The sequence below is a fragment of the Nelumbo lutea genome, chromosome 2 (assembly GCF_056320005.1).
Source record: "Nelumbo lutea isolate HS-2025 chromosome 2, American lotus-T2T, whole genome shotgun sequence".
Classification (NCBI taxonomy): domain Eukaryota; kingdom Viridiplantae; phylum Streptophyta; class Magnoliopsida; order Proteales; family Nelumbonaceae; genus Nelumbo; species Nelumbo lutea.
The window spans coordinates 51314289-51334899 of NC_142685.1; the positions used below are offsets into that span (position 1 = coordinate 51314289).

General features: G+C 37.9%; 1 protein-coding gene and 1 long non-coding RNA gene across 2 annotated transcripts; one reads left to right on the forward strand and one right to left on the reverse strand.

Moving 5' to 3' along the window:
• Positions 1 to 229: 229 nt before the first annotated feature.
• Positions 230 to 1889, reverse strand: LOC148870633 (uncharacterized). Its single transcript, XR_016107911.1, has 2 exons — positions 1710 to 1889; positions 230 to 670 (listed from the first exon to the last, which is right to left on the reverse strand). It is a non-coding gene; the product is annotated as an uncharacterized LOC148870633 (long non-coding RNA).
• Positions 1890 to 6929: 5040 nt separating this feature from the next.
• Positions 6930 to 19860, forward strand: LOC148870634 (uncharacterized). The gene is made up of 14 exons (XM_088969983.1): positions 6930 to 7326; positions 7488 to 7577; positions 7772 to 7894; positions 8005 to 8172; positions 8261 to 8347; positions 8488 to 8627; positions 10491 to 10547; positions 10731 to 11405; positions 11728 to 11940; positions 12067 to 12213; positions 17771 to 17971; positions 18082 to 19118; positions 19421 to 19494; positions 19624 to 19860. The coding sequence occupies exons 1-12, from the start codon at positions 7306 to 7308 to the stop codon at positions 18854 to 18856; spliced, it is 2697 nt and encodes an 898-aa protein (XP_088826109.1). The 5' UTR covers positions 6930 to 7305; the 3' UTR covers positions 18857 to 19118; positions 19421 to 19494; positions 19624 to 19860.
• Positions 19861 to 20611: the final 751 nt, after the last annotated feature.

Consider the following 20611-nt stretch of genomic DNA (forward strand, 5'->3'; position numbering starts at 1 on the left):
AAATATTAGCAGTTGGATGCTCCCTTCCAAAAAATGCATTAGTGGTGTCATAGAAAACTTTCAAAAAATTATGAAGAAGTGACCCTATTCTCCACTCCTCTAAAGATGAATGCATCTTATAACCTCCACCAATATTAGGTAAACGAATAAATGCTTCTTTCATTTCTAATGCACAACCCAGCATTTCATATGTAGAATTCCATCAATGAGGTGTGTCAACAAAAACCTCTTTCATAGAAAAGAGTTTTACTTGATTTTTAGTATATTAGAACCTTTGCTTTCGAAGTTGAAAGGATTTAACATACTTAACGCTCTTCCTTATTTTATGCAATAACTCCGAGATGGTTATTGTTGATGGATCCTTATATTTCTTCGCATTGCACCTTAAAAGATGGCTTTTCAAATGAGTTGTTCCACTCGGGCTCGTTTCAACAAATGATTGGTGACAATGCATACAAACATCTTCAACGCCAAATGGTTTCCTTACCAAATCAAACTCTTTCCACACTTCAAAAGTCCTCCTTTTCTTGTTAGAATTTGAGATAGATATAGAGTCATCGGCATTGGCTGCATCATCAATAGCATCCTCAGTAGCTTCAGCACCAATTAGTTAATTTGTAAGGGAATTTGGTTCAGCCATGATTGGAGAAATCTTGATGAATAGTGAACACTGACACAAATAAAGAATAAAAAATTAACAAAAAATATCAAGCAATATATTGGAATTAAGTAGCAGACATATTCAATTTAATAGAAATTATAAACCCAACAAGATTAAAGACCAAAATATTCAAGTTTATATTAATAAGAAAAAATAACATATTTTGATATTCAGTTTAGCATTAGAAAAAACAAACAAACATCTTATTAGTCATTAATCATCTAACATATTCAGTTTAATAAGAAAAAATACCAAACATTATATTCAGTTTAATATTCAAACTAACCTATTCTGATATTCAATTTAACATTAAGAAAAAAAGAACATACAAAAACTAGATTAAAGTAGAATATAAATTTATAATAAACATGTATAACAAAAAAAGAAAAATCAGATTGGGTATTCCATATTCAAATCAACAAGTCATAACATGTATAACAAAATAAAAATATAAAATGATAAGTGATAATAGGCTATTAGCTAACAAAAGAGAGTGAGTTATGAAATTTCATATCTCAGACTCACGTCTATGTTTGCATATTCGGTTTAATATTCAAACGAAAAAAAACAAACATAATAATCATCAAATATATTCAACTTAATGAGAAAAAAATACCAAACATAATATTCAATTTAATATTAATATTCAGACAAACCTATTCAGCTATTCTGATATTCAATTTAACATTAAAAGAATCATATTCGCTATTCCATATATATTCAAATAGATTACATATAACAAAATCATACAAAAATCTAAACAACTAAACAAAGTCAGTCACGAACAAACCTAAACACCTAAACCTATTCCATATGATAAAACTCAGAAAAATCAGTCTCAACAAACCTAAACCTATTTTGTATAACAAAATAAAAATCTCAACTCACCTCTATGTCTATTCGAAAATAAATGATTATGGAATCTCATATATGGAAATGAAGAACAAAAAACAAGTGAGGTGTGACCATGTGAGGTGATCTTGGTGCATTTAGAAATGAAAAGGGAAAAAGGAAAAAAAAAAATAGAAGATGGGGGACGAAAGATTACCAACAGCGTTGTTGAGATGTGAATGCAATTATGTGAGGCAACTGAAAACTAGTGATGGTGAAACAACACAGTGGCGTGCGGCGGCTAGGGTTCTTCAATTCTTCTCACTTCTCAGGCTTAGAAGTTAGAACAGAGGAATGCTGGAAGAGAAATAGAGAATGGGTCTTCGGTTCAAACTCCACTTTTGTCTTTTGTTCGATAAGGTATTAGGGTTACAATTTTACTTTTAAATTTACAATTTTACACTTATGTAATTAATTAAATTACAATATATTGCTTTTAAAACAAAATATTAAAATGGGGTAAAACTGTTATTTTCAATAAATATAATATATATATATATATATATATATATATATATATATATATATATGTGAGGGTTGGATCGGATCGGATCTTTTCGGTTCGAAACAAGGGGTGATTGGAATTCGTTCTGAATTCTAAACGGATCCAAAATTGCAATCCAATCCAATTCAAAATCAAAAAGGGGGTATCTGAATTCACTAATTCCAAATCGGATCGGATCAGAATCTGATCCATTTGCACCTCTATAAATGATGCATTCCCCTAGGTAAATAATTTAGCCATTTGCTTGGGAAAATCTACCCACTTTTGGCTTCTTCTCCAAATCCTTTGTTCAAACGGAAAGCAACAACCACCATAGAGACCTCCTACCTTCTATGAGTTTCCAAATCATTTCAAATCAATCTGGTGCTATCCATCTATTTTTTTTTTTTTTTGGTTCATGAAAGAGCTTTCATTGTTGTCAAAATTTGTTAATCATCTTTCTCCATGGCATCAACAGTTTTCATATTCCCCTTCATCAAATTTATGTTTTTTGCCACTATCAGCCCCAAATACAGGGCTGCAACATTTGGCACGTCCCAAGCTCCCGTTGGATGCACAAAACCCATGAAAACCACCCCCAAATACAGGGCTGCAACATTTGGCACGTCCCAAGAATCTTTGCTTATTTTACTAAAAGAAATCTGCTAAGTCACAAACATTGCAATTGAGTGAATTTAAGACCCATCTCCCTCAATTTTTTCTATAAATAGAAGCCTAACTCAAACTTGAAGGGGGGGGGGGGGGACTAAAGGGAGGAAACCCAAGAGGTCCCTAAAGAAAGAAAGCAAGAAGGAAGACAATTTTCCCAACTTCTGTGATACACCCATTATGCTTGAAACCTCGAAGTCCCTGATGCCAAGCTAAAGCCTCATCTCTTGTCTTTCAAACTTAACACCAGAAAAGCTCAACTTAGTTTTGTACCTTACTCAAGTTTCATTTGAAGTCTTTTTAGCTGTTGGGAATCTTTTAACAAGGTACATACGAAAGGTAAGCTTTTTTTTTTAGTTTTTCTGGGTTGCTTGAGGTTCTGAAATATTGGAAAACCATTGCTTGGATTTTCTTCTTGGCTGAAAATAGAGGCAAAGAGGCAAGGGTCTTAGGGAAATCAGTACCTAAGACCCGATAACATCACCTCAAAATCGGTCTTAGGAGTGTTCTAAATTTAAGAAATACTTGCAATCATTTCTGTTTTTCCCCGAAAGAAGCTGAGCCTAAATAGCTCCCATATTGGGCTACTAAAGTAGTTTGGAGAGAGGGGTGCCTAATACCTTCCCTCCCCAAATCCTTGGGACCCGAAATCTCTTGGTTATGTGCCTTTCCCATGGAAAACGGAGTCACTATCAAAGACCTAAATCTAGTTTTCAAACTAAAAATGAGGGCCCATTTCTCTAAAAAATGGGTGGCGACTCCAACTCTTTGAGCCGGCCATGAGCTTCCCAGAGCTCACAACTGTAATTTTTTAAAACAAAATATTAAAATGGGGTACAAATGTTATTTTTTAATAATTATAAAAAATAATATTATATATATATATATATATATGTGTGTGTGTGTGTGTGTGTGAGGGTTGGATCGGATCGGATCTTTTCAGATTGAAACAGGGGTGACTCGAATTCGATTTGAATTATAAACGGATCCAATTTCGCAATCCAATCCGATTCGAAGTCTGAAGGGAGAGGGTATTCAAATTCGCTAATTTTGAATCGGATCGGATCAAAACCTGATCCATTTGCATCCCTAGGAAAGATAGCATTCCCCTAAGTAAATAATTTAGCTATTTACTTGGAAAAAATCTACTCACCTTTGAGGTGGGTAAGTTACTTTCCCACTAAGACCAACTTTAATCATACAAAAATACCCATCAAAGATTAGGGCATGAAATTGGCTTCTTCCCCAAATCCTTTGTTCAAACGGAAAGCAACAACCGCCATAGAGGCCTCCTACCTTCTATGAGTTTCCAAATCATTTCAAATCAATCTGTGCAGTCCATCTTTTTTTTTTTGTTTCATGAAAGAGGTTTCATTGTTGTCAAAATTTGTTAATCATCTTTCTCCATTGCATCAACGAGTTTTCATATTCCCCTTCTGTTTTGTTTTTTACTTGCAAAAAAACAAATTTTTGTAGCAATTTGCTTCACATTTTGATATGTTAATGAACCCATAAAATATGGTGAAAATGATTTTTTTTTGTTGTCCATTGGAGTCTTGGCAAAAGAATAATGGCAACTAATGACACATTAGCGACTTACTGCCACATTAGTTCCACCTTTGGCAAAAGGCAAATGGCAATCAACAACATTAGTTCCATCCATAAAATATGACAAATGATTGTGGCATGTTTTACCAAGTACATTAGGGAATGATAAATCTCTATCTATTGTATTTTACTCTGTACATTGTTAATAGATCATTTGAGGGAAGGTTAATTGATTTGTTATATAATAAATAAAAATGATGATAAATCTTTGTATATATTTACTTGTCAATTTGTATTTATTCTTTTTATTTATTTAACTATGCATGTTTTGCTTGGAGTCTTGCTTACAACCCATCAAGGAAAAATTGGTTCCTTGATGTGAACATCTCCAAACTTGAAATGTCATAGCCCAATAAGTTGTAAGGAAACAAAACACTACAGTGGAGCTAGGTGTGGTGTTGCACCATTAATTCCTATGGATAATAAAATTGATAAAATATGAAGTGATTTTTGTTTATTGTTTATTTTTTTTTATGTTCAATTTAGATTAAATTATTTTTTATTAACAAGAAATCCAATGATGAACTGATCCAAAAGCATTCATTTTGGTAGAAGGGTAACATTGGCAATAGCAAAAAAATAATCATCTTACCCACGAAAGTAGGTGAGGCAAAAGAACATGGGTAAGTTGAAGTGTCTTATTTGTCTAGGTAAATTTCTACAATAAAAGAACATGGGTAAATAAACTTGTCTGGATAAGTTTTACCTAGATGCGTGAATTTACCCAAGTAAGTAAGAATTGGTAAGCAAGCGGGGCCTTAATGGTATTTATGTCAATACACTTGGGGATAATTATCACAAATGCCTCCAATCTAGAGATATTGTTCCTGCCAATCACAACATCTCAAGTTTTCCGGGATGGATTTTCTCGTAAAAAGAATGTTACAACATGATTTTTTGTCTGCACAATATTCCAAACATAGTGAGTTCCATTCTCATAATGGGTCCCAACCTCATGGTGAGATGTGTGGACACATATCATGTTGATATTGTATTGGTACAAATTTTGTTGTGAAACGTAGTTTTTCAAATCAAGGTTTTTGAACTGTCGTTGACCCAAACTATCAAACCATTCAGCCTGGGAACCATTTAGGAACCGGTTCCATTTTCCCCCAAACCTGGTTTTAGTCAAAAAACCATTGAAAAAGTCAATAACCCGTTGACCCCGGTGGTCGAACCTTTGACCCGGAAACCAGTGTCCAGAACGATTCCATTTTTTGGTCGTTTTTTAAAATGTTGGTCTAAATTACATTTTGTGCCCTCACAATTATAATGAGCAAATTCAAAGATAGAAGTATTCTAGTCAAGAATAAGATTTAATGAATGTTAATGGGAATTAATAACTTAAATATAAGATTTGATGGGAGGGATTTGAGTGGGGAGAAAAGTGGTTGTTTAAATTACATTTCTGTCCTTGCAATTAGAGAGGGACCAAATTCAAAATTTGGAGTATTTTAGTTAAACAAAAGTTCCACACTTTTCATTGTGGGGGTGGGTAAGTTGGTGGGTCCCATGGAAAAAAACCTGAGTTCATATTTTGGTATTAGTGGGTCTTGCAAAAAATAATGATTCTTGAATGGCTAATTTACCTGGGTGACTAATACCCTCATAAGACTTAGGTAAATCATTTACCCATTAGCACAAAAATTTGCTAATATGATGGAACAATATTGTCCCTCCAATAATGTCACTTTTTTTTGATAAAATTGTCATTATACAATTTTACCTAGGGAATAAAAGAATATTGGTAAGTAAACTTATTTGATAAGTGTCTTCCAAGAAGCACTTGCCCAAATAAGTACATTTGCCCAAATAAATGACTTGTCAAGATGTAAATGAAGTCTTAATAGTATAATAGTATAGATATATACAATAGATAAAATGATTCGATTGTAACACCCAAAAGGACATGACATTTTTATAACAAATCAACTAGTATCACACAACTTTTTTGAATTGTTGTTGACCTGGATGGTCAAACCATTTGGCCCTGAAATCGTCCAGGTAACCGGTTTTGTTTCACCCTTAACTTTGTTTATGGGCCAAAAACCGTCGATTTGGTCAAAACACCGCTAACCCCATAATTGAACCATTGACCTATTCGACCCATATAGCTGTTCGTAGTTTAATAAGATAGAGGAGATTGAGACAAGAGAGACAAAAATGCAAGATTGGAGCGGGGAGAAATCAAATCTCATATCACATATTTGAGATCTTAGTTCCCAAATGTAAGATGAGACATATAGAAATGGTTGCTGTCACTATCACCATTGTCATCATTGGTGAATGTGAGACCTCCTCCATTATTTCATTCATTTCTTTCTTTTCTCATTCATTTCCTTCCTTTTTCTTTTTTTTTTTCCTTCCTTTTCTTTTGGTTTTTCTTTCTTTCTAAACCGTCAACCACATATGTGTGTCACAAATTTTCTTTTTCTCATTAAAGTAACAAAATAATGAATATATGCCCTAATATTCCAATATAATCAAACCACTCGAATGATCAAAGTTAACGGGGTGCTTTTTGTTGGTCTGAGCTCTCGGGTACTGGGGAAAAAAAAGCTCTTCGGGCACCATGATAGATTTTCCCTATTTATTGTTCTCCTTGTGTGGTTCGATGCCGTGCAATTTTTGTTTTCAAGATTCTCCCAGCTCTAAGCAGACGGAAAAGTTATTTACCAAAAGAAAGAAGCACGCGAACATGCCGAGGGTAAGGTATCCCGTATCCAGCCGCACATCGGGATCATCTAGTAGGGAGATATTCTTGATATGCGGCTGATGTGCATTGATCGTTTTCGCACGCTTTGCGAGTTTGCGTAGATCCGGGCTCGCATGCAAGGCCAAATCCAAGTAGGGAGACAGGCAGGCCAGGATTGATTCGCTTCGTTTGCTGTCGTCTTTCACTTTTCACAAATCTTCGTTGGCCTCCTAACTCATTGAATTGATCCTCCTCTCACAAGCCAACACTTACAGGCCTCGATCAAATCCATAGAAGATGTCGGGCGGGTTCCTCCGGGTAAAATTTCCTTTCATTTCTTTTCTTGAATAAAATTTTGACCCTGTATTTATTTGCATTTTTTCCTCATCCGAGCTTATCGATTTTATGCATTTCTTTAAAATTCTGCTTCATTCCATAATGAGATTCCTGCTGGACTTTTATTCGATTTGATTTATTAGGGTACTTCTGCCGACCAAGACACTCGATTTTCGAACAAACAGGCGAAGCTTTTGAAAACTCAGAAGTTCGCACCTGAATTGGATCATCTGGTTCGCACTTATCACTTATTTTGTTTTCATTGTCAGTTTCGCTAAGATTATTTACAGTTCTGAAAGCTAGGGTTTAGTAGGATCCGATAAGTTTTAATTTTTTAATTGAAACTAGTTGATTCGTACGGAAACAATGATGATAAGTTTAACAACAATCTATTGGTAATTTATTATCATCGAAATTATGTTTTTAGGTGGACATGACGAAGGTAAAGATGGATGTCATCAGACCTTGGATTGCTAATAGGGTGACCGAGCTTCTCGGGTTCGAAGATGAAGTTCTAATCAATCTCATATATGGACTTCTAGATGGAAAAGTAATCTTGATATTCTTTCTTTTTTTTTTTTCTGTAAAAGTTATTGCTCCTTTTTATGGTTTTATTTGATATCGAAAATGAGCTTGGATTGTACTTTCTTTTGCTTGTAGGACGTTAATGGGAAGGAGGTTCAGATCCATCTTACTGGGTTCATGGAGAAAAATACTGGGAAGTTCATGAAAGAGGTTTGGACTCTCCTGCTTAGTGCCCAGAAGAATGCAAGCGGTGTTCCTCAACAGTTTTTGGATGCTAAGGAAGAGGAAACTAGGAAGAAGAAGGTTTAAATTCATATAGATTATTGCTTTTAGTTCTTATTTTATGGTATTATTGTTGCTTTTCTGTTAATTATTGCTATGGTTATCATAGGTTGAGGCAGACCGGATTAAACTTGAAATTCAGAAGAAGAAAGAGAAAGAGGGAAGAGAGCTTGACCAAGAGAAGCTGAAGAAGATGGTAATAATTCATCTATGCCAGAGTTATCTATTCTGGAACTGGGGTTTTTGGTTTTGACTTTCTTTATGTTTGTTCTGCCATTCAGCGTGCTTCTGCAATTATTTGGGTTCATATCGTTCTTTTACCTCAAACTACTGTAGGATGGCGAGGTTGATGTCTCCAAGGAAACTAATGTTGCGTCTGACCCAATCTTGAGGTATTCACAGTCGAGAGTTCCCAGTGCTCACCCTGATGAAGAAAAGGAAGCTGAGGAGAGGAAAGGCTCAAGAGGAAATGACAGGTTAGAACTGACACCATCTACTTCTCTTATTTTATCTTTGCAGTCCTTTCACACAGTAACTACTTGAGCTTCATTTGCAGATGGATTGGCCTGTGTTTCTTTTGTCACTTTTCATTTTTATTAATGATAAATTCTGTGTTGCATGGACATGGACATGGGGTTTGGAATCTGACACGTGTCCAAGGGTCTAACTTGGTGAACCCGAAAAAGTATAATTCCCAGACATGACACATAAATTATATTTTATTATATATATTAATATTATGGTTTTTAATATTACTCTTAAAATTCATAAATTATATAAGTATGACATAGTTAAATTACACCTACCAAAAAAAACGTTGTTAAATTACAATTTGCATTTGACAAGTTAAGCTCACAACTTTTGCCTATATGCCATATGGACTGACTAGTTCCTTTTCATTGTTCACCTAATTCCAATGTTAACTGGAAAGGATCCAATAAGCAATGGGTGTTAAATTATGTGTAACTTGGGAAAATAAAAATACTAGTGTCCCCTATGTGATAGTTTAATGGTTGGACTACTATCATATAGAGGTATTTAAAGTAAGGGTTCACAACTTTGGAGAGTTTATGCAGCAGCATTTTGATAAGTTCACCTGATTTGCACTGTAACTGAGTCCTACACATTTTGGTAGAGTTAGACATTAGCCAACTTGTAGTTGTGGACATGTGGATTTGCCAGTTCATTTGTGGACATTGGTCAACTCATCGTCATGACACTTGTCAGGACATGCCTCATATATTGAGATGCCTTGTCTAAAGGATGTGCGTCTCATGGACAATTTAATATCCTTTTAATAATGGATCTAAAAAAGTGGACAACAGTGAAAATCCATGCATGGTCATCAGCGGTTCTAACTGCATTTAACCACTATGTCATTGGTGATGCGAGTATGCTACTGAATTTAAAATTGTTATTTTAGATAGTTGATGCCTTATTGGAAGAACTTCATAGATTGTAATATGTCTGGCTCTCCTCCTCAAGATGGGTAGTGTTATAGTGCTTCAAAGTCCAAGGTTCACATGTAATAGAATGTATTCACTTGATGAGGTTTCTTCTAGCATTGTTATTCTCCTTGCAGTGACATGCTAACCTAATTGTCTTCCTCATGTTACAAATATTTTATATCTTTTGATATTTATTCATGAAGTGCTTGGCTCAGTAGGTTACTGAGTCAAATCATACTCTTCTTTCTTTTCTTTTAATTACATGGTACTAATATTCCTAGGTGATAAGAAAGGATATATTGCCTTTTTTCTTTTTCTTATTTTAATTTCTTATCAAGATAGTCTCTGTTTTGAAGCACTTGCACGGCATTGTCAATGGCTTTGTGTTGACAATTGATCCCTCACACCCTATTGGGTTATGTGCATGTCCTCTTGTTCTGATTTTGCAAATTAGTTAGAGTTGATTATCCATTATGTGATATATTTCTACATATATATGCAATTTATGATTTTTTAATGTGTAGCATGCAGCATATGAATGCCCAGTTTTGTTATAGGTCTTCCTGTTTTCCGTTTGGATTTCCCTCTCTGTGCCTTGATGCACTGTTGCATGCAGTCTTCTCGGTTTACTTCTTTGCAATGTCATCTCGGTTCATATTCTCAGTAAATCGAACATATTTTTAAGTATTTTTTGCAGTATGTAGGAAAATGGAATATGGTAAATGCTTTTTATCATGTTTTTGATGTTCCAAAACAAAAAGAAAAAACAACTTTTCCATTTGCTTTACAGGGTCTCTAAGTCTCCACATTCAGTTGATTGCTCCTCTCATCTCATCGGTATCTACTCTTCTCTTGCATTAATGTATCTACTCCTCTTTGTTGCTTGCCCAGGAGCCTATGTTCCAGGTCAATCAGCAGGTCACTTTCCAATTCCAGGAGCCACTCGGGGTATGTTTTAACAATAAATTTGTCTGAATATTTTAGCTTTAAACAACTTTTGTTGGCCAGGTGTTTTTGTGTAATTCTTGTGCTTTTGCATGAGCATGACAACTTTAGAGCTTTAGTACCTACTACACTGTGTGTGTTTTCAACTTCTGTTATTTTAGTTGACCTATATGTTACCTGTCTTAGTGATAGGTACAAATCAAGAAGCATGTCTGGATCACCTCAATTGAGAAGGCACTCTATTTCTCATGATAGGGGGTATCGGTCACCACAAAGACGTTCTATTTCTCCTCGACGCAGACATTCACCAAGAAGATCCAGGTCTCCTCTAAGGAGATCTCATTTACAGCACAAATCACCCTCCCTTGTGCAGCATAGGATGTCCTCCCCATTGCATGTGCGACACAGATCTCCTTCCTCGTCGCCTGTGCGGCACAAATCTCCAGTGCCTGTGCGATGCAGATCTCCCTCCTCGTCACCTATGCAGCACAAATCTCCAGTGCCTGTACGGCATAGATCTCCATCTCTTGTGCGATGGAAACATCCACCTCCTATGCAACACAGATCTCCATCTCCTGTGCGACGTAGATCTCCATCTCCTGTAAGATACAGATCATCTCCTTTGAGGCATCGATCCCCACCTCGCTTGCGCCGAAGATCTCCATCACCTATACGACATAGATCTCCTCTGAGATGGAGGTCTCCCATCTGCAGGCGGTCACGAACACCTTCCTGGCATAGGTCTCCATCTCGCCGGTGGAGGTCACCATCGCCTCAGTATCAGTCTCCACCACTGATAAGGAAGTCACCTCTTCCTAGGTCCCCAAGACACAGAAAACGATCCTCTAGACAAGGAAATAGGTATTTGACCTTCAATTTGCTATATACTTTTCATTTTATAATAAAACTATTGGTTTTTAATCTAATAATCTATTTACAGGAGTCATAGTCCTTATAGAAGTTAGAGTCCTGCATACCGAAGCCGAAGGAGCTTGAGTAGGGATCATGACCTCTCCATTAATGGAATGGATAACAGAAAATACCATGAGGGTTCTGAGTCTCAAAGGTAGTTTTTTTCTTTCTTTCTTTGAGCAAGTCAAATAGGCTTCTGTTTTCACTTTAGACCCCATGGTGTTGTTTTAGAACATGGTTTGCCTAAGTCATACTTTGCCGTTTCATGTAGTCCTCCATATAGGACCCGTGAGAAAATGTCTCCTGTTCATCATACCCCTGAGAGAGGTGAGGTTGATCAGTCTGATCAGGCATGCACTGGGCATCCAATTTATCAAAGGAAGGTCCATCAGAAAATGTCTTTATTGTCACCATCACAAGAAATGTCTCGAAGTCCATCAGAAACTTCACCAAATCCACGGAGAATGAATCCCAGCGAAGATAGGTTTGTACACTGTAGCATGGTACTGCATTAAAATGTCATAATGTTTATGCTCTTCTTTCCTGACTTTGATATGCTAACATTTTATGTACTGATAAAAAAATGCTAACATTTTATGTACTTCTCAAGGATATCCAATGCATCTGACAGTCCTGTTAGGCAAACAAGAGAACAATTACACCACCGTGACCAGCCAAGTCCTGTCAAGCAACTAAGAGGTCATATTATTCATCATGACAATTCAGGAGCAAGTGAGGAGGAACTTATTCTCTACAGGTAGGATTGGCATTGACTGTTCTGTCAATTTTGACTTCTTAGTTATTATTATTATTTTCTTTTTTTTTTGAAAAAGATGGTAACTTTATTGATGAAATAGAGGGTACATAAGAAGATGTACACAGAAATTACAACTCAAGAGTTAAGTAGGAAGAGAATATCGCTAAACAAGACATCCCTGTGAGCACCAGCTTTTGCTAGACCATCTGCATTAGTGTTTAGCTCCCTAGGGATCCAATGCAGCTGTGCATTTAGGTTGAGAAGGATATCCCTTGCTTCAGTCAAAAAATGAGCTAAAGCCCATGGCCCACTGCCATAGTCAGCTAGCCATCTGATTGTATTTTCTGAATCTCCTTTTATGGTGATGTTCTGAAAACCCAAATCTCTCACAATCCTGATTCCAGTTAGTGCTGCCATAATTTCAGCCTTTGTTGAAGAAGCTATCTCTATTGGTCCGCTGAAAGCCCAAATAACTGTGCCATCTCTTCTGAAAATTCCACTGATTCCTGCTGCACCTGGGTTTCCAAATGCACTTCCATCAAAGTACAAGGTTATCTCCCCTTCCGCCACAGGAGAATGTGGGGTAGGGAGGATTAAGGGTTGGTGCTTGGAGAACAGAAATTCTGCAGCATTTCTTTGGAGGTCAGAAAGTGGAACCCCTTTAAAATGCTCTGAGTTGGAGGTCCAAACGAAAATTCTATGAGAAATGATAGACAAAAGCTCCTCAAAGTTTCTTTCTCTGTTGTTGAAGATTCGGTTATTTCTTTCTTCCCAGATGCTCCATAAGATGGCATGTGCTACGGAAATCCACAGAATCCTTCCTCTTTTAGTTAACCTTCTTGCTGTCCATTGTCTGAGACAGCTTATCACATGTTCGGGGAATGTCCAATTAAAATTGAAAAAAATTGAGAAAGAAATTCCAAAATTTTCTGGTTTCCTCACAGTGGTTCAGAATGTGATTGGCTGATTCCCTGACTTTTAAACACAAACAGCAAGCATGAAGGGATAAATAGGACCTTCCTTGGTTCTTTTTTCCGGAGAAGATCTAAAGTGTTGATCTTCTTTAGACTGGCTTCCCACACAAAAAAGCAAACTTTGGAGGGCATGTGAGTGCACCAGACTGCCTTAAACAGGAAAAGTTTAGTTAACTGATCTTTCTTGATTAGAGCGCTGAAGTAGGACTTGGTTGAGAACTTACCCTGTAGGGTCCAGACTCGAGTGTCAGGGGTGTTTGGGGAAATGTACACTTCTCTGAGAGTGTAAAGGAATCTAGATATTTCCTTAAGTTCATTTTCTCTCAGAGGTCTTCTAAGGTCTAGGTTCCAATTGTACTGGGAGTGATGTGAGGGTAGGACAAGGGAGATGGGAGCTTCTTTGTTTCGGGTAAGGCTATAGAGGCGAGGAAAGGATTCAACCAAGGTAGAGTCATCCCACCAAACATCAGTCCAAAATTTTATTTTATCCCCATTTCTCACTTTGTACATGATAAAGGAGATGGAATTTTGGTAGGTTGAGAGTATACCTTTCCAAGGGTTTATGTCCTTGATCCGGTTCAAGTGCAACTTGCAATCCCAACCGTTTGCATGTTTCCCGTACTTGTTGGTGATGATCTCGGTCCAAAGGGCATTCGATTCCTGAGGAAATCTCCACAGCCATTTATTTAGAAGAACTGTGTTTTTTTCTCCTAAATGACCTATTCCCAAATCACCTTCCTCCTTAGAATTGCACACCTGGGACCAATTCACGAGATGGGATCCCTTTTTCCCACTTCCCTCCCATAGAAAATTTCTTTGAGGTTTTTCCAGCTGATTGACAATTTTGGTTGGCATTTGAAAGGACAAGAGATAGTATGTGGGAAAGTTTGCCAAAGAAGCTTTGATTAGGGTGAGTCTCTTGCCTTTGGATAAGTAGTCTCTTTTCCACGTGGCCAACTTTTTTCACATTTTTTTTTATTATTGGATCTCAAAAACTTTGAGTCTTCGGGTTTCCTCCAAGGGGCATTCCAAGATAGGAGAAAGGAAGGCTTTCGATTTTGTAGCCAAGAATTTCCTTAAAATTGTTTAGGGACTGAACATTTGCTACATTCAGCCCTGCAATATTGCTCTTAGAGAAGTTAACATGAAGCCCCAAAATCCATTCAAAACAGATTATGATCCTTTTCAAGTTGGCAACATTGGCTTTTTTAGCCTCTAAAAACATCATAACGTCATTTGCAAATTGAAGGTGTGTCATCTGAATTGAATCTCTTCCAACTTCGAAACCCCTCACCAACCCTAACAGATTTGCTTTCTTCACCAATTGGCTAAAAATTTCCATTATGAGAGTGAAGAGTAAGGGGGGGAGGGGACATCCTTGCCTTAATCCCCTAATAGCCTTGAAGTAGCCCTTAGGTTGCCCATTGATCAAAACTAAGAACCACGTGGATTTAACGCATCCCTTCACCCATTGAATCCATCTTCTTCCAAACCCCATTAGCCTTAGGGTTTCTAATAGACATTCCCAATCCACTTTTCCCGTTCAAGTGTGCTCATAACTGAATCTAGTGACATTGAAATCCCCACCCACAACCTAGGGGATGTTTGCCTGTTCATGAAGGGAATCCAACTCCTCCCAAAATTGATTCCTCTGAGGGGGGTGTTTGGACCATAAACTGTAGTTAGGATCCAGGTGAAATCCTCTTTCTTGTTATTGAATAGGAATGAAATCGTGAAATTACCTTTGTCTACTTCTACTACAGAAACTACATCTCTCCACATTATGATAATTCCTCCCGAGGTGCCTGTGGTCGGAAGGGCTGCCCAATTTCTGCCTCTTGTTCCCTAAATCGATTTTACCAATCTCCTGTCCATAGATTCTTTTTTTTGTTTCCTGCAAGAGAATTATGTCAGGATTCTCTCTTCTCAATGTGTCTTTCACTATGCTTCTCTTGACATCACCACCCAACCCTCTAGCGTTCCAACTCGGTATCTTTAGTAGTTTACTCTAGCTGGCTTTCCCTTACTTAATCTTCTACTCTCTTCCCCTTTGCTATCCGCATTCTGGCTCACTATCCCCCATTGTAGACGCGTTAATTCTCTATTGTGTTTTTTCCTTGCTTTAAGTCGTTTACTTCCTTAGGCTCACGAACTTCCTTTGTGTTCTTTCTTTCCAAGCTCGAGATCCCACTGTTCCACTACAGTGAATTCCTAGTTTCCCTGCCATCTCTATAACTTCAGTTACTTTCTGTTTTTCCTTTTCTTGGCTTGCTGTAACTTTAGCCCTTGCTTTGACCAACGAAGTTTCCTTTGAACCAGAACTGTGGTCGTGAATATTGGGATTGTCCAACGGTTGGGATTGTCGGTCGCCTAAACTTGGACCACAAGGAAGCAAATGGCTACAGTGAGGAGGAAAGCTACAGTGATTAAAAAGATGAGTATATTCGAGGTTTGAAGAAGAGCAAGGAAAGCTGAGGTTTGAAGAAGAGCAAGATCTGGATGAGGTTGTGTTCAAAGAGTGCGGTGAGTTTCTTCCTCGTCTGTCCTCAGGGCTTCTATAAGTAAGCAACTGAATCCCGTACTCCGGATCAACTAAACAGACTTCTTCCAACAAATCAACACACCCCACTCTTTTCCTCCGTCAAGGAGAGCTTTGGCTCTAGAAAAGCTACTTCCTGTGGGTCAACCTTTGTCTCTGTCTTGTAGAAGCTCATACCTTCATCTGAGTCCGACCTTTCGACTTCTTCGGAGTAGCTTGACGATGGGTACTCGAGTGTCGGTGGACGGAAGACTTCTTTTCGACGAGATTTTGAGCTTGGGGGAGTTTCAGGGAAGTCCCATCCGTTGTAAGTGGGAGTCGAAAAGAGGCTATGCGTGTGAGTACCTTGATGCATGTGAACATCTTGGGAGAGGTGGGTTTGCCTTGAGACAAGGCTAGGATTCTTAGTCGGATCATCTTTGTGCTGATGTGGCTCACCCGAACTCGAAAGAAACACCTCTTTCTCTTAGATGAACTTTCGAGTCGAGGCTCCTTTTAAAATTTGAAAAGGCTTCCTAATCTGGCTCTTTGAGCTACTCTTTTTTGCATCCTCTCTCTTTCTATTTCTCGGTAGAGCAAAAGCCCACCTATTCCCGACTTTGCCCATCTCTTCAAAACCCGCCACAGGTTTTCCTTCCTTTGCACCTAACCGACCTGCCCCATCTCCTGGTTGATCGAGGGCCATAGAACTCCCACGTGTTTGTGTGCCGTTGCTCCGAGATGACTCAACGAGTTTGATATTTGACTCGGTTGTCTTCTCCACTACGACCAAAGCAAAAAACTAGATATTCCTATCGAGGATTGGTATTGATCGAGGGATAGAGTGTATTCCTCGATTTTTCACCTTCAATTGAGCCTCCCTCAACCTAGACAGGCTTTTTGTTTTGGGATCAACTTCTTCTAGTCCTCCGCACATACTTTCGATCAGCTTGAAAACTTCCTCCTTCCACAAGTGAAACGGGAGTCCATGAATGGTGATCCATCCATCAAAGAGTATATCTAAGGGGACAGCGTTTGCAGTTGACCACCAATGGTTCAGCTTCACCCAATTGTCGTAAATGTAGAAATTCTCCATTCTAGCCCAAGCAAAGGCTAGGTCTTTAGAAAGGAGCGACCCCCCCCCCCCCCCCCACTTTGTTGCTGGAGAAGGGGTGAAGACGGATGAGGGTCGGAGTGTGAAGATTTGCCGAGAGACCGAGTTTGATTTTGTTCCAACCCAATTCGTCAGTTCTGGTACACAAACGCATTCTTCCAATATCCAAAAGGTCTTTCTTGGCTGGTGATAGAGATATGGGCCGAACCTCCAGCCTTCACAACTCTTCTCTGCCTTGTTGTCAGTGACGGGAAGGCAGCTGGGGTTTCAGAGACTGAAGGCTCGAGCTTAGGGGTGAAAGAGTCAAGCACGTCGAAAAAAATCTTCCAACCTTACTTCTTTTCTTCTTCCGGTATGCAGATTGACCTTTGTTTTTTGGCGATTTACCAACTAAATGGATGAATCTACCCCAACAATTTGCACTTTGTTGAATTAATAACACCTTCCCTCTGTGAGCGTGTTTGCGCTCTTTAACTATTCCTGTTTGCGTGGAAATCACCTCTCGGAGGAAATCTCTCATCCAGGTTGTCTCCTCTGCTTTCAGGGATATTCTTGACCAATCACCCTTTCCTCTCTCAGTTAGCATTATAAAATCATCTTGTTTGAAAGGTTGTGTCAAACTCAAAGGATTTTGAACCGATTTCTATTAACTTTCTCATCCTTGTAGTAATCTAGGACTTGTCGCAGGTTTCCGGTGTTAACAGTCTCTGGTGTTTACAGTCTTCGTCGTCCTACCTTCAAAGCTGATTGTTGAAGGAGACTCAAAGCTGGTAGTAGGTTGGTTGCGAAAGGAGGAAGCTGGAATTTGATGCTACCATAACAAAAGGAAGAAGTTTAAATGGCCAGCATAAAATACAGAAACTAAACTGTAATGTGCTATGAGGATGACTTCTTAGTTGTATTAGTTTTGTTTTATTCTTTCTTATTGGTGCTGGATTTCTAATATTTTAGGGATCATGGGAATAACATTTTTGATTCCTCACGAAAAAGAACAAGTCATTCATCCATAAGTGATGGTCAGAAAAAAACTCTTACAAAGGTTCTTCAGCAAGAAGAATATTCCCCTGAAAGATTAGCTAGCTGTGGTTCTGTTGAAGGTTGGAGTCGTCCAGATGACATGCTGCCAAGGAAAAAAGACAAGGACAGAAAAAGGTAGAGTCATTTCAGTTTTTTTGTTCTCTTCATTTATTTACTGATATTTGTGGAAAGACCTATCTATATGTACAAGTTCTGTAGACATATGACATCAAACTCTTCTGCAGTGAGAAAGCTTCAGTCTGGACCGATCATCCTGAAAGCCCTATTCAGCGGACATCACCAATGTTGGAAGAAGTTGAATATAGACCAGGGAGGCTAAGGGGAGAAGGCTATATAATCGAGCATGCCCAGGACAAAAAACCATCTGTGTATGAACATGAAAGAGATTCTTCTTCATATGAAGAGTTACAGAGGCGGTGTCTCAGAGAAGGTCGAACAGCTGATGAAAAGAAGCATTCTCATTTGACCAATATCGAGGGAAGTGACCGAGTTTACAAAATAGAAGTTCATAAATCGGGGAAAAAGGTTGATGGGAAAAGCCAAGCTGGTGCTTATGGTTCTGATTCTGATGAAAATGAGAAGCACAGATCCAAATACATGGAAAGGAGAAAGCATAAGAGAGTGGATAGGCATGAATTGAATTCGGATGATCATCATGGTTCTCAAATTGATGAGAGGAAGGAGGCAAAGGAAAGAAGGAAAGAAGAAAGGAGATTACAGAAAGAGGAGAGGCATCGACGCCATGAAGAACGGCACCATAGAAGGGAAGAAAGGAAAGCAGCCAAGATGAAAGTCAAGTCAGTGGATATGGTGACTCCACCTTCAGATTTTGAGAGAAACCAGCCTGATGCCAATGGTTCAGATGAGAAAGTTGATGCAAGGAGGGAATCACATCTGAATGATGCTGAAGACTCAGAGTTTGAGCAGAAAAGACTTGAGATTGAGTTGCGAAAAAAGGCTCTTGAATCATTAAGAGCAAAGAAGGGCATTAATAACTAATTCTACTTTTTGCTACTCTTGATGCATTGAGCTGTTTTTCTTTTTCTTTTTCTTTTTCTTCTTTTTATTTTTTTGTTGAAGAGCATTTTCTATCATTTAATGGCAATCTTATGTTTTTCTAAAGTGGAATGATTCTGTTATACAGCATAGCTGTTTAATGTAGTCTGTTTACTGGTGGCAGCTGAAAACTGGAAAAATGAGGATTTCCTGAGCTATTCTGTTGATGTGCAACTTTGTGCAGACCTTGCTGCTAGATTTTCTGGTAATATTTGCCTTCCCTTATATGGGAATTTGATTTTATTTTTTTGTTCTTAACTGGGTGGATTTGAAACCATCTTGTTGTTTATCACAGTGGCTTCTTAAAGCTTTCAGCGGCATTAATTTATATGTTATGTTATATGGATTTATGTACTGTTGATGGTAAAACAATAATACCCCATTTAACAAGGTCAATAAAATAAAATAAAATCTTATTGCCTGAAAGTAGAACAATGAAACCTAAAGGTCTTGACACTTTGTTTAAAATGAAGTTTATACTAAATTAGCTTTGTGGTTGATTGATAGATGAGATTACTGTCAACTAGATGACTTGGTTGAGCAGGGCCTTGTGCAGAACCACTTATTGAACATCAATTCAGGTGAAGTATCATACATGATTCTCTGGACTTCTAGAAGGAAAGACTCCAAACTCTATTGGCTAAAACTCTGTTTCTAAATACTTGATCTCTTTATATTGTATGATGATTTAGCCTCTTTATGGTTGGCAGCATGAGAGCTGTTCTGCGGACTTTGTTTTTAAAATTCATCGAGGTGATATAGGCATCCGACTCATACTGTCTTGCTGTTGAGTTGATGTCAGCTGTCAAGTGTCTCTGGATGGCGTCACCATGTATGTATACACTAAAATCTCCTGTATGGTTTGACTTTAGTATTCAGTGGGTTGTATCAGAATTATAATGATTATACACTTTACATATAAAAAGAAAATTTCATTACAAGGATCACCCTCTTAGTTAGCATTTGCTGTTGGTGTATGTTTCGTTAGGAAAGTGGCTATGGTGGCTGAACTTTCTTGGGACAGCTGAAGTGGCTGAACTGAAAAGCTTATTGCTTTGTCTTTTAGTGAATAAGTTTTTAAGGAGATTGTGTGTCCTTAGTGGCTGAAGCTGAAGTTGGGTAGCTTTCTATACCCTTGAATATTTTATTATTATTTATTGGCAAAGCAATAAGTCATTCAGTTTAGCAACTTCAGTCGTTCTCAAATATCCCCTTTGTATGGTATGGCGTTGTTCTTTCTGCCCCTGAAAGGCCAATTCTGGTGCTATTTGCCCCCAATTAATATATGTTATTGTCTGGTGAAATGGAGGTAGATTTTGGGGAAATTGAGCCTTCTGGTTCCTGAATTTGGGTGGTTTTGAGTCTTTTGGCAGGCTGACAATTATAATATTGGTCAACCTGGTAAACCAGTGATTTTGTGAGCTTTCTGGTCTTTATGTCTGCTTCGTTCTTAACAACACTGTGTCTGGGAGATACCCTAACTGTTTTTTCCGTAGAGAGATGCCTTTGGCTTTATTTTCCAACTGTAAATGGAATTCTGGTTTTGTGCCCTAATTGAACTCAAATTTAATTTTCACCATGGTAGTCTATGGGGTTTAATCTTGATGTGGTAAGGATGGAATTTATGCTGATTTGATGCTAAGTTATTGTTTCCCGGTCTTCCCCATCCAATGAAAAGATTGCTTATTGATGGGGTAT

Bases quoted from the DNA above. Each gene is read 5' to 3' on its own strand.
- LOC148870634 (XM_088969983.1), top strand. From the start codon at position 7,306: ATGTCGGGCGGGTTCCTCCGG. The intron at 8,628-10,490 runs GTTAGAACTGAC...TTGCTTGCCCAG, and splicing joins GGCTCAAGAGGAAATGACAG to GAGCCTATGTTCCAGGTCAA. The intron at 12,214-17,770 runs GTAGGATTGGCA...CTAATATTTTAG, and splicing joins GAGGAACTTATTCTCTACAG to GGATCATGGGAATAACATTT.